General features: G+C 39.8%; 1 protein-coding gene across 1 annotated transcript in view; it reads left to right on the top strand.

Moving 5' to 3' along the window:
• Positions 1-14,774, top strand: part of KCNIP1 (potassium voltage-gated channel interacting protein 1) — a 51,477-nt gene that overhangs the window by 9,442 nt on the left and 27,261 nt on the right. The window contains exon 2 of the mRNA XM_006015732.2: positions 12,215-12,339. Coding sequence (XP_006015794.1) covers positions 12,238-12,339 — 102 coding nt within the window. The 5' untranslated portion in view covers positions 12,215-12,237. The remainder of the gene's footprint in view (positions 1-12,214; positions 12,340-14,774) is intronic.

Below are 14,774 nucleotides of genomic sequence, written 5' to 3'. Positions count from 1 at the left end.
CCCCCGCCCCATGCCGGCCCCTGCCCCTCCCCTCCCCCCATGCCTCTTTATGCATCACTTGTGTGTCAAGGTATGTTAGGCAGGCTTTAAACTAGGCAGGAAAGATATGAGGAAGAGCTTTGGCTTGACATAAAATTGGCTTATACTGCCAATTTTAGACAACAAGACAACATCCAAAGGCAGTTAATTGAATGAATTAACTCATTTACTAGTGTGATAGTTAGAGTGAAGCTTAAGGTTGCCAACAACATACACATCAAGCACTTGACTCCTGGCAGCAGTCCAGCTCAGCCTTGGGAACTCTGCTAAACCTCCAGGTTTGAGGGGAGCTCTGCCCCTGCTCACCTCCTAGTCTGTTCCTTTATGTAGGGTGTTTTAAAACTACCTGGGTATGAAGGCTCTGAGCACAGGAAGACTGCTGCTAGCAGTCCTGCAAATCTTTGTTCCTGACTTCTAGCCCTTCTGCCTCTCATTCCTTTTTTTCTGAATATCAGTGTAGACATGTATATGCAAGATTGTTAGAGCACGTTAAACACAAAAATTGCATTGCAGTGAAGTACAAACAAAACAAAAAGTTGCCAGTCTAGCTTCATGAGCAATTTCTTGAACTGTTAGAAGGCACCAGACAATTAATTGATAGAGAGCCAATTAATCGTTAAATAGAAAACATTTTGTTTTTTAGAAAGTACACTTAGTTAATGCTAACCAAATGGATTAGGGAGGGGGAAAAAAAGCCTTTACAATTATATTGAGAGAAAGTAGGACCATTATTAATGAGGTGTGGGATGAAGCCAATGATGCACTTGAAATTGTTGAACTACCTGCTCATTAAAACCTTCTTTTAATGAGAAAAATAAAAAAGGCATAGGGGCAATTAGGAAGAAAGGAAAACTATGTCAGTATTTCCACTGTTATAAAGGAAGGCATGGTAATAGATGGAAAGATTGGAATAAATTGGCAAGTCAAAATTGGAGTAAATCAGCAAGATTTTGATATGCATGGGCTAACAACATAAAATTAGCTAATGAATTTATTAAATAGCTTGCAGTTATTTATTTAAAAGTCCTGTAGAACCAGTGACAGACTAGAGGACTGGAAAAAAGCAATTGTATTTCTATACCTTCCTTTAAAAAAACAAGTCTTCCCATTTATTATTAAGACTGCCTAACTTCATTCTCCAGTAAATTCTAAAATAAATATTGAAATGAAACCCTCAAACGTTTTATGTTCATATATCATAGTAAAGTGAGATTTGCTCTAACAAAAATTTACCCTTATATATTCAAGTAATACATATTCTGAATATTTACATACAAGTCATACTTGAAAAGCTGTGAAGCTGGAACTGAATATGGTCAAATGGGATAATGCACAGCAAATCAGACGAGTTAAAATATATTTTAAAATGTAGAAACCTCATCACAAATAAGGATGTGATGATTCCTTAGAAGACCATTGAGAATACTGTGATTGGTTCTGGATATGAACATTTCAGAAAAAGATCACTGGAGGAACTGAATTATGAGAAAAGACTGAAAGCAAGTAAGTGGTGACTAAGAAAAGCTATTAAACACTTAATAAGAATTTGCATTATGTCAACACCAAAGGCCAGATTCTATCTTTAGATACTTGCATCCCTTTTATTGCTGTTAGATGGGGACACGTTGTACCCTACAGAGCTTGACTTTAGAAGGGGAAGGAGGAGTTTAAAGTGGCACCAGTTAGACAGGAACTGTGAAAAAAGCAGGAAGCAACTGAGCAAAGTTCAAATGTAAGCAATGGCTGACTAAAACTCTGAAGTCCAAACTCTGAAGTCCATTAAAGAGTGGAGTAGTTTCATGCAAGGACAGTGTTTTGGAGGGCACAGATTTGAATTGACAAGGCTAGATTAAATGAAGTAGTAGGTCTTTTCTATCTCCACTGTCTACAGTACAGTCTGTGAAAAGCCACGTTATCCTTTTAGCACAAGATACAATGGAACATAGTGAGGTAACCCAGATTCTTCCCAAATGAGAGTGTCAATATTAAAGTACAATGCACACACTCTAGATCAGTTTTACTAAGGAAATTATTTTTCACTGTTTTTGGAATGTAAGTGTTGGAAAATTGTTGAGCTCTTTTTATTGTGACCCATCTCCTTGGCCAGATTTGAAGCTTCAGATGTTTTTGTTGAGTTCCTTTCCAAAGGGAAAGGAAGAGAATATAGGATTTGAGGCATAAAGAATCATTGCTACCTTTTTCAGACACTTAAAGGATTCATATTGATTTATGTAGGAAGAAAGAAGACAAAAAAGCAGCCCATCCTTTTATGGGACATTTTATTGTTCTTAACTTTACCCAGCAATTGATTAAAAAGAAAAAAAAAACTGACAGAAACCCAGCAATTTTTCTTAGCATGGGGAATGGAAGAAAGTCTTTAGAGCAAAAATCTGGCTAATTTGTATTATGAAAGCATTTTTCCTCTATGACCAAAGGTGTTGAATTGACCACAAATAATTTCTGTGTAAAATGAGCTGAAGAAGATGAATTACACCCTAAGGCTGTTTATAGGCATTACGTTTTTCTAGGTTTAATCTGGACTACAGCCATCACTATATACACTTGGATGTTTGTAGTCCAAATTAAAATTGGCTGCAGTCCAAATTAACTAATCTTTATTGAATAAGGATTAAAATTAATACAGACTAGGGCAGTCTGAACTAGACTTGTTAAACTGTATTAATTAACATGTATATACAGCGTTGCATTTAGGAAAAGCAGTCCTTAAGATCTGAGCAGATAAACCCTGCAAATGTCAATCTCTGCAAGGAAGCCTCTGTTGTGTTGCAAAAACCCAGTTAAGTTTATCAGGCACAAAGTACCACCTTACAAAGTCAAATGTGCCAACAACACCTCAGTCACTAAGTATCAGTATCTTAACTAAGCCCCCAGCTCTGCCCAAGCACACAGACTACTGATTTGTCAAGAAGGTGAAGAAGGGGGCAAGCTTTAGTTATCAATAGTAGCTTTAGTTTATTGAACTAAAACTCGTTCAACAAGCTTTAGTTAAAGTGTCACGCCACCATTTTTCAGCATGGGTAAGCTGATACACAAGATGCTCTAGGCACTTTAATTAGAGCGGCTCTTGGACCCACTCTAATTACAGCGCCCCCCCCCACACACACACACACACTCCGAGAGCACATGTATAAATGCCCTGAATTTCTAAGGTGTGCTTGGTAGCCATGTTGGTCTGACACAAAAAGACATGCAAAAAACAGGACTCTTGGTTCCAAAATGATACCTTTTAGTGGTCTAATAAAAGGTATCATTTTGGAACCAAGAGTTCTAGTTTTTTGTATGTCTGAATTTCTAAAGCTTGTTTTCTTTGAATGAGGATAGATTTATCAAACTGTGGCACATCATTACTAATTTGTAAAGTTTACTAAACATTCTTTTATGTGGGTATATTAAAAAAATGTGGACCCTCATGTTCATATTTCCATTCATATAAAGATGATGCATTATTGAAAGAAACAGGGCAATAAATCCCTATTTGTTCAGACCATATTTACTAACATGAGGCTGCAAATAAAGTTCTGCACAAGTAATGTCTGCCAGGTCTTTTCCTTTAATCAATTCGTTTTAGAACACAAATATTGAATAGTCAATTTAGAAAACTGATTGCCCAAATGTGGAACAACAATATCGCACGTTATTAATTTAAAAAATGGTATTGTTCTTTCCAAAGGAAAATATGAATCAACCTCATAATTGGTTTCAATATGCCTGCTTTACTCCCTGTTGAGGTCCTTTCTGCCTCTGTAAAATGGATATAGTAAGCTACCAGACTGCTTTTGTAGAAGTTGTGTTTCTTCTGCAGATGTATAAATGGCAACACAAGGTGGGAATCAGTAATGAATCCAATCTAGTGAGTCTAACGTCCTTGGCTAGTCAAGTCAGGGGTTCCAGTGATTTCTAAAATTATATTGATTTTTTTGTGTGTTCTTTCAATCTTTGTTCTGTTATTCTCCAAGGGATCAAAATTAGATTTGTAAATGAAAGGAAGTGCCTGAGGGCTGCTCCTTTTTTGTTTTTGTTTGTTTGTTTGTTTTGGGTTTTTTGCAGACTGGCACTTGCTTAAGTTTTAAATTTCTGGTACACGACCAGCTCCCATTAATTTTGAATAATAATTAGGCAATTCAGTTGTACAGTTATTGAATCACTAGAATTGTTTAATACCCTGGGATTGTTACCATCTGATTTGTATAATTTCAAATAATGTTCAAAGAGTATATATTGTATTTTATTTAAACTGGTGAGAATTGAGAAGTCTGTTGCCTATCAGCCAAGCAACTTTAGCTCACACCGGCAGAAAAAAATGAGAAACTGCCATTGAATTCAACTTTCTTCCTGCACTTTGACCTATAGTCTCTTATAGACTGAGTAATTTGCCTTAGTGCTTTGACCTTGCCATCATTTGCATGCTTGTGACCAGAACAAACTTATTGCACTTCTGTCACCTAGTAGACATCAGAATGATTCTGCTGATTCCAGTGTCATTACACTAATTGAGCATCTTCCCCCATTGTGTTTCAAGTAATTTAGGTACAGTTCTTTTGAGACTTTTAAACTGCTAAAGACATAAAAAGGCGGCTACAAGGTTCATCAAATAAATGAAAAATAGATTTTCATAAATTTAATATCTTTGTATTATTTTGAACAATTTAAGTTGCTGCTTTTATTTGTGTCATAGGGGCTCACACTTACCTGAGCCAGTATTTTGGGGGCACTTTTACATGCGTTGCCAACACGGTGCTGGGCACTTTTATTTAGCGAGCTGCGCTAATTAAAAGCATCTATGTGTCACATGTATCAGTGATGTAATGCATCCCTGCGCCGAAAAAATGGCGGCGGGGCACTTTGAACTGAAGCACATCAAACATGTTTTATTTCAAAGCATACTGCTGTCATTTTCTCAGCATGGAGAAGTGCTACGCCACTGATAAATGTGATGTGTGAGGCTGCCAGAGTGCATCAAATTATGTGTTCCAGCAGATGCGATTAATTGAGTCTCCTGTGATGCGGTGGATTTCCAGTACATCAGAGCAGGCTCCCTGCATGTGTGTAAGTGCCCTTTGTGGCCAAGGAATAGCAATTAAAGAGAAACTGATTTGCCAATTACTTCTTGATTGCACTGTATTGATAAGTTTATGTGAAAATCATAGGGAATGCATTCAGGTGTTGCAGGAGTGTTGGTTGTAACCATATTGACCTAAGGACATAGGCAGACAAGATTCTTTGGGTAAATGTGATATCTTTAATTAGAATAACTAAATAATTGGAAAAAGTGTTCTTTGTAAGCTTTTGAGCACAAACACCCTTCTTCAGACATAGGGAGACCCTGCTGTTGTTGTGTTCTCCTGGGTGGAATAGAAATAGAAAATGCAAAATGCAGGTCTGTGAAAATGCAAATGTGCGGCGGTGAGGATCAGAAGTCATGGGAGAGACAGGTAGGTGGGGGAGGGGGAGGGAACGTTGACCTGCTGATAGAATTTAGCTGGTAAAATGTAGAGAGATTACTTTGAGTTACTGGATGGTAGGCAGGTTATAATGTCCTATAAATCCAATGTCCATATTTAGTCCATGATTTTTTGTATCCAGTAGATTTATGAAGTGAAGTGCGTAAGCTTGTCTATGAAAGGTGTTTTGTCAATTGCCTTTGAGGATTAGAACTGAGAGATTGGAGAGAGAATGCTTGTCTTGTGAGAAGTGTGCATCCACAGGTAATTGGGTACTTTTGTCCTTGATAGATTTTCAGCATGTGTTCATTCTGGTACATAGTTGTTGTTTGGTTTCTCTTACTTATTTCCCTACATACACCCAATCTCTCAGTTGTAATCCTCAGTTTGAATTTACAAAATACCTTTGGTAGATGAGCCTATGCATTTCACTTCATAAATCTACTGGATACAAAAAATCGTAGCTGTCCTACTGGTGGATTGGGACAAGGGGCTGGGAAAGCATCCTCTTCCCTGCACCTCATTCCCAACCCTGTACCTGGAAAACTCTGGGAAAAACCTGTTTCTGGGGAAGGTTCCAGCCAGCTCCAGGCTGTACACAGCACAGCCTGGACCTTGCTGGGGCCTGCTCCAGATCAGGACAGTTCCTGGCCAGTCCCAAGCTGTGCAGAGCACTCTTCTCACAGGCCAGAGCTAGCTGGAACCTGACTCAAATCAGGAAAGTTCCTGGCCAGCCCTGGGCTGCACAGGGAAGCAACAATAGGCACAGGGCTTGTTCCCATGTGCACAGGGTGGAAGATCTCTGCAGCAGCAGCTGTCTCCCAGCCCCATGCCTATCAAGATCCTTCTCGCTGTGTATGGGGCCAGGAGACAGCTGCTGGTGCAGCTGGCAGAGCTCTCCTGGCCCCATGCACAAGGAGAACAGCCTTGTGCTCCCTGCCAGCCCCCAGGCTAGCACCCAAGGGGAGCCCGGAGCTTCCTCTGACTACTGTAAGGGGGCAGAACAGGGTGGAAGCATCCCTGTACTAAGCTGCTCCTATTGGAAGCAGATCTGCTCCCAAGAGGGAGCGCATGTAGACATGCTCCTGGATAGGTTTACTGTGTAGTACTTTTACTACACAGTGGGAACATCTACACGTTCATTAATGCACAGTGATTACTGTGTATTTAATTTAGTATTTGCATAGCCAAGTACTAAATAAATGTGCAGTAACCAGAGTTACTGTGCAGTAGTGCTGGCAAACCCCTTTTTAGTGATGCTACTGCACAGTAGCCTAATAATACTGCACAGTATCATATTAACACTGTCCATGCTGTGATGCGCTACTCCACAGTGTTATTAGGCTACTGCGCAGTTAGCATCTCATATAGATGCACCCAGTAAGCCTACTTTGAATTAATAGCACACGTAAACATGCCCACCATGTCCTTAACTGAGGGATTAAATTGAGTCTTGTGCCTCTTAAGATTTCAGCTATCATCTGGTGCCTCTTAAGCTTTTAGCAATTCATATTATTTGAAACACAGAACTACAAATTTTAAAAAAATTCCAAACAGTAATTCAATGCTTAAAATAATCTCATACCTCTTCTCTATGTAGTCTCTCCCCCTACCACCCCACCCCTCAGCTTCCCAGGATAATTAAAGACAACTGACTACATATCTTGCACTCCACCTCCCAATCACCAGTTCATTGTTTTTAAGTGCAGAATGGACCATTAAGTTCATACAGTCTGACTTGTTTATAAAGGTCAAAGAATTTCACATAGTCATTTTTGCATCAATCCCGTGACTTCTGTGTGAGCTATAGCATATCTTTAATAAATGTTTTGCTATAAAGTTGTAAGTAATAAAGGGTCTTCCATGTCTTTAAGTCAAGTGGCTGATTCACTGTTAAAAATGTTTGCCTTGTTTCTTGTCTAATTGCATACAGTACAGGACCCTGTTATGCCTTTTCAGACTAATTAAGCTTCACCTGTAGTCAGAAACCTTTTTCCCCATGTAAACACTTACACATTTATAAACTTCTCTTTGATTAATAGAAGAAGCTTCTTAAGTACTTTTGTTATCATCTTTTTCAGACCTGGAATTATTCTCATAGTTCCTTTCTATACTCCTTCCAAATTTTCAACATACTTTTTGAATTATGGATGCCAGAACTAGACACAGAATTCCAGTACTGTTCTTTCTCTTCAAGTTAAAATAAATTAACCTCCATACACCTGCTTGAAATCACCTTACCTATTCATCCAAGAATTGCATTTGTCCTCTAAGCTACAGCATCACACTGGGACCTCAACTATTTTCCTACCTTTAGAAAAGCCTATGTCACTTCCAGAATTGCTGCTTTCCAACACAGTCCCCATCATCTTGTATGTTTGGTTTGCCATATTTTCCACTGTATACAACATACCACTGCTCCCAGTCTAGGTCTAGGCACCTTAAAGTACGCCGCTTAGACCTAAACCCAGTGCAGCAAATGCTTGCTCACACCCTTGGAGTGTAAAGTTCCATGGATTTTAAGACCTTCTTCCCTGGGGAGGAAAGCATATCTTATGCACCAGAAAATGTTATATTTTTCTTAGATATATGACCCTGCATCTGGCTATCTTCAAACACACACTGTTCAATTGACCACTTAACCAAATAAGCCATGTCTGTTTATATAACTGACCCATCCTCAACTGTAGATTTTACTTGCAATGATATTGCCATTGATAAAGCTAGTGAATAGAATTGTCTCAGAACAAGATCTCACCTTTGAGATTCTCCCATTTACAAGTACTTTTTGCAATCTGTGCAACTTTTTCAGAAACATGCATTAACTGTCTCTGTGAATGCTTTTTTTCCCCTCAGTGTCCTAAACTCATTCTAGTTCATCTCCTTTAATCCTGGCAGATTGATTCAATTGCTACCTGGTGGGAGAGTGTCAAGTCCAGTTTTAAATGTGGCCACTGACAGCATTTCTAAACACCTAGACAGTAGGAGTATGTGAAGCAGGCCATATTTGATTTGGATTCGGCTGGGTTCAGGGACAGTGATTTGATTCACTGATTTAGATCACTATCTGATTCGATTCGGCCAAATCTAAATCTGAAGATTCAATGCTGATTCAGAGAATCAGCAATTCGGCCATAGACACAGTTTAAATGTTTTTTCTACATTCCTCAAGGTACCAGGTGTGGCTCATGAACGCTGAGATGGTGGGATGGATGGAGCATCCCACAGGAGTGCGAGGGGATCCCCCACGTGCTCAGCAGCAGACCCCTCCAGCCCCTCCTCAGCTCAGCAATAGGTCACAGGGGGATTCCGAGAGCTGCCCCAGACCCAGGAGGCACCAGTTGCCAAGGTGGGGGCAGAGGGAAGTCTGCCACCGAGTGCACTGGGGACCCCTCCCCATGCACTCCCATGGGATGCTCCATCCATCCCACCATCTCAGCGTTCATGAGCCACACCTGGTACCTTGAGGTATGTAGAAAAAACATTTAAAGCTGTGTCTATGTCTGAATCATCGAATCTCTGTAAATCAATTTGGAGGGTTCTCATTCAATTCAGAGAGATTAACAGGTGTCCTGATTCAATTCGGATTCAGAGATTCAGCCACTGAATCAGGCCGAATCTCCGCCGTATCGAATCAGTGACCGAAGCTTCGCACAACCCTACTGGGCAGTTTGTTCCAGTGCCAAGATACTTGTAGAGTTGTACCTGTTTCATCAAGTTGAGGCTAATATTCCCTTGTATACCTTAAGTCTATTCCTTATTGCTGTCTCATTGTTGACTAGGACTAAGATTCATATTCCAACAGGAAATCAAATTAAAAAAAATAAAGCTTGTATTCTTGTGCAAGTCAAAGCTTGCTTCCTTTAATTGTTCCATATATAGAATTACCCCAACCATTAAAAGGTCAAATAAACACTATTATGGTGAAAAAGCCAAGTGATATGTAGTTAAAAGCATTGAATCCCTCTAGTCTGCCCTTGCCATGCTTAGTCCAGGTGATGGTTTGGACTGAACATGATCTTAGACTGCAAATTTGGTCCTAGGTTTTGATTACTTTAAAATTAGGCACCCGCAAAATCTGACTTCTGAATGTTGCTGATGTGGACATAGGAAGGTGACCCAGTGGTTGGGTTTTGGCCTAAATTCACAAGGAATCTTACACAAAAAATATGTGCATTAAGCTGATTTAGAATAATGGAAAATTAGAGTTTGAAGGGACATCAGGAGATCATCTAATCCAACCCCCTACTCAAAGCAGGACTGTCCCCAACTGCCTCATCCCACCCAAAGCTTTGTCTAGCCAGATCTTAAAAACCCCTAATGAGGGAGATTCCACCACCTCTCTGAGTAACACATTCCAGTGCTTTGCTACCCTCCTAGTGAGAAAGTTCTTCCTAATACGTAACCTAAACTTCCCTTGCTGCAACTTGAGACAATTGCTCCTTGTTCTCCTTGTTCCATTATCTGCTACCATTTGAGAACAGTCCATCCTCTTTGAAACCACCTTTCAGGTAGTTGAAGGTAGCTATTATATCCCCCTTCAGTCTGTCTTCTCTGAACTAACTAAGCCCAGTTCCCGCAGTCTCTCCTCAGAAGTCATGTACCCCAGCCCCCTAACCATTTTTGTTTCGCTGCACTGGACTCTTTCCAATTTGTCTACACCTTTCTTTAGTGGGGCCCCAGAAACTTGACACAGTACTCCAGATGTGGCTTCACCAGTGCTGAATAGAAGAAAATAATCTGGCAATGCTCCTACCAATGCAGCCCAGCATGCTGTTAGCCTTCTTCACAACAAGGGCACACTGTTGGCTCATATTCATTTTATTGTCCACTGTAACCCCTAGGTCTTTTTCTGCAGAGATGCTGCTTAGCTAATCAGTCCCCAGGCTGTACTGATGCATGGGATTGTTCTGTCCTAAGTGTAGCACTTTGCCTTGTCCTTATTGAACCTCATGAGATTTCTTTTGGTTCAGTCCTCCAATTTGTTGAGGTCTCTCTGAATCCCAGCCCTACCCCTGGCACAGATTGGTGCCATCTGAGAATTTGCAGGTATGTGCTGTATTCATTGCCTCAATGAAAGGGGAGTATTTCTGTCCAAACCCATATCTGATTATTATGAAGGGTCTACACATGAAAGTTGTTTTTCTTTAAATCCAAAATGATTAAGCTAATTACAAAAAGGAACTGTTATTCTTGGTTATTATTCCAGAACAGAAATGTACTCAATTCAGAATAACTTCATACGTAAACAAATCCTTAGTTTAGTTTTGGGCATATGAGCACTAAGTACCAGGGATCCTAGTTTTCCATTCACCACAGAAAACCACAGAAAAATGAGGAATCTGTGTTTTTCCATGAACTACCAAAAGCACAGGAGTGTCCCACAGTGATTTTATTTTTGCCATGTTTTTTTACCTCAGCCAGTGGCGGGGGGAGGGGGGGGGGATGCATGCTGCCAATTGGCTAAAAGGCACGAAAATGAGAAAGCAGCAGCAAAATGCAGCAGCAGCAAAAATGAGAAAGCAGAAATGGTACCACTCACTGCAGGACAATGCTGCACTTTTGGTAAGTCATGAATAAATGCTGATTTTTGTCTTTTTACATGTAGATTTTCCACTTTTTTCCCCCATGGAAAATCTAAGATCCCTACTAATTATTATAACTTATCACCATGATGTAACAGTTTTGCAGAACACTAACTGAGAAGTATGACAACAGTCACTGAAGTTCTAACATTTTATAATTATTTTTATTTATTGAAAAGGAACTTAGGCAGTGTTCAATTTCCTTTAAACCACAGGTGCTAGGGCTGCATCCATAGGGAGTTCACAGGCAGACTAGGGCTTTGGGGTAGCTGCAAGACAAATAGTCACATTTGACTCTAAGTTGTTTTTTTGGGGCCTTTGTTGGTTTGTTGTTATAACTCCTGGCAAATAGTAAGCATCTGACATATATAGTTATTTTCAGCAATACTAAGGAAGCAAGGTTTCTAAGCTATAAAATATATAAGAAAGAGGGGAAAGATTTAAGTATGATATATGTTTCCAAGTCCTTATATTTTCTTAAAACCTGTATATAATGTATTTAATATACATAAGCACATCACTGCATGCCCTACTTCTAAGAAAACCATGTAGACTTGAGGCCAGTTACACTCTTGATATAGTTGTGCTGGACTTCAGCAGAGATGAACATGATCTCAGATGTCTCTGTAACAAGCTCTTTTGTTGACATACAAAAGAGAAAGGAGCATCCTTTTCTGTTTTCACTTAGTCTAATGTAGTGTCTTTGTCTAATATGTTTAAAACTGTCTGCTCTGTCACTTCCCACTGATGCTTGCATGCTCTTCTTTGACTAGCATCCTCAAAGAACTACTCCTGAGTATTGTTGAGATGTTTATACATGCAGCATACACTACTGCTGTTTGGAACAGCAAGTCTACTGCTTGCCCTTTCTACTCATTGTTGTTACTCATTGCCCTGGGAGCAGAATTATAAATATTTCCCCCTAGTAAGAAATGTAGGGTATTGTTGCACTCTGAGGTATTAATTTTGCTTTTAAGGACTGAAACCAGTTGCAGAAAACAGGTCCATGTTAGTGTTTTTTCCTCCCTTTATTATTTTCAAGATCTCAGTATTCCGATTCTTTGACCTGCTCATCATTTTAATAAAGCAAAGATGGTAACAAAAATAAATATTTGTCTCTTCTTTCAGATAAAATTGAAGATGAATTAGAAATGACAACAGTGTGCCATCGGCCTGAAGGACTGGAACAGCTTGAAGCACAAACCAATTTCACAAAGAGAGAACTTCAAGTGCTTTACAGAGGATTTAAAAATGTAAGATCTAAGGTGTTGCAATGATTTGGCCAGTGTGTTTGTTACTACCACTGTCTGCTGCATGGGACTAGAATTACCCAAGCATGTGGCATAGCCATACTGGTAATAATGAACAGAGATTCTTCTTTATGGCCCTAGGATTTGGCAGCAGGAGAATTTTAACTTCTAAATCCCTAACTGCCACAGTAAGGTATGCTTTAAAAAGCTTTATAAATACCTTTACAGCTTGGTAATCATCTTAAAATTGGAGCTGAATAAATACTCAGCACATAACTTACTTAGCAAATTTGCTCACCAAATGTCAGTAAGCACATGGTGTTTTCCTCAAATGTACCTTTAATTCAAGATCATGTGGTGATATTTTTCATTATTTATTTATTTATTTATTTTAACCCTTTGAGTTGATCACAGGCACTCTGCTGCTAGCAGTCACTGATTGATAGTCAAATGTGGGCTTAGTCATAATTAGTCTTGCCATGTTAGTTTTGTTTTCACTGGGCAAACATAGCTCTGATGATCTGAAAGGTGTCTCACAAGAAACCATAAATATCTGAGCCCAACTCTTCATTCCTAGGAGAAATGAGATATTGATAAATGTTTATTTTTTCCTCTTCTATTCAAATAGCAAACAATTGCATGTTCAAGCATAATACCTGAGCCTAGGCCATTAGATTGTTACTATTAAGATAATAAGATAAGAACTGCTATAGTGAGTCAGAGCAATGGTCATCTAGCCCAGTGTCACCACAGGTTTGCATCTGGTGTACTTTATGTGCACCAGGCTGCACCTTTCTTCCATCTCCTCCAGAAGGTCCTGCTGTGCCTCACCAAGCCCTATGACCTCCTAGCCAACCACCTCCTGACTCTGGCCAAGCTGGCCTTCTGTAAGACCAGAAAGGAGGTTCTGGCTGGGAAGAACCCAGGTAATGGTGGGGCTGTCTTCCTGTCTCTCCTCCACTCACGTTTCCAGGCAGTTTCACTGGTTGGTGTCCACAGGCTCTCTCGACTCATTTGTGGGGCAGTGGGAGCTGGCCAGTGTACTCTGCTCAGTGTTCCCTTCCAGACCCCTTGTTATTAATGTATGAATTCACTCCTATTCCTGTTTTATTTTTATTTATCCCACATAATAAGTTGATGTGTCCTCATTGGCTTCCCTTATTAAGGGTGGCTCATAGCAATTCATGATGGGCCAAGCTCATGACCGTATGGCACAACAAATAGACCTGCTCCAATAGTGACAAGGGTGGATACTATAGAGGTATAGGACTGAACCAGACAGATCTAGAGTGATCTATCCCCTATTCAATATCTTCCCTGGCATCTACTACAGTGGGTTTACAGAGACCAAAGAAAACATCACCAGTCATTCTGTTCAATACCCATTAGTAGATTTATCCATTAATTTACCTAGTCCCTTTTTGAACTGGGCAATGCCATCTGCCTCCACCACCTCCTGTGACAATGAATTCCACAAGTTAACAGTGCGTTGTGTACAAGAGTACTTTCTCCTGTTAATTTTAAACCTGTCACTTACTAATTTCAGCAGGTATTCCTTGGTTTTGGTTTTCTGGGAGTTGGTGAAGAGCAGTTCCCTAGTCACTTGGTCTATACCCTTTATGATTTTACTCCCCCTTAGCCTTCTCCTTTCCAAACTGAAGAGTCTTAGCCATTTTAGTCTCACCTGGTATGGCAACTGCTCCATGTCCCTAATCACTGTGGTTCCCCTTCTCTGTACCTTTTCTCATTCTACTACATCCTTTTTTGAGACATGGAGAGCATAACTGCACACAGTGTTCAAGATGTGGGTGCACCATAAGATAAGTTAGTATTTGTGTTAGATTACACCTAAGAAGCCCAAGGTGGGATGAAGGCTCCTTTGTGATAAAACTATATAGCCACACAGCAAAAGGTAGTCTCTGCCCTAAGGATTGAAGCAGAGGTACAGCTCATAGAGATCCTCTGGTCAGAACTTTGCATTAAGCAGCTAGTGTATTATTTACATATACAAAGTATGTTGAATTTCCCCTGCTTAGGAAACTCCCACATTTTGCAGTTTGCTTTCCTCCTGAATCAGGGCAAGAAGTTTACATTTACCATGGCAAGGAAATTCTGAAATATTTATCGTCACAACACTGATACTCCTTGGATTCAGGATGCAGTCCGAGTCAGTGGAAACCACACCAGTAGACCAGTAGACAGGGTGCCCATACAATTTGCCCCATACAGTTGAGCCACCAAGTCCAACAAATTTTACTCTACGTTAGTCTGATACTTTATTAATGTCTCAACTTTTTTCATGCTATTTTAATGCTGTATTTTGTGATATGCTTTGTGTATATGTTGTCATCTTCATCCACCTTTTCCCCCTTTCTACTATGTCTGAGTTCTCGTTTAATTTGAAGTGTAATATTATTAATAGTGAATTTCTGTGGAGC

This window comes from Alligator sinensis, unplaced genomic scaffold (assembly GCF_000455745.1).
Source record: "Alligator sinensis unplaced genomic scaffold, ASM45574v1 scaffold156_1, whole genome shotgun sequence".
NCBI lineage: Eukaryota > Metazoa > Chordata > Crocodylia > Alligatoridae > Alligator > Alligator sinensis.
The sequence above is the reverse complement of the archived record's forward strand: the minus strand, read 5'-3'. Positions and strand labels throughout refer to the sequence as shown.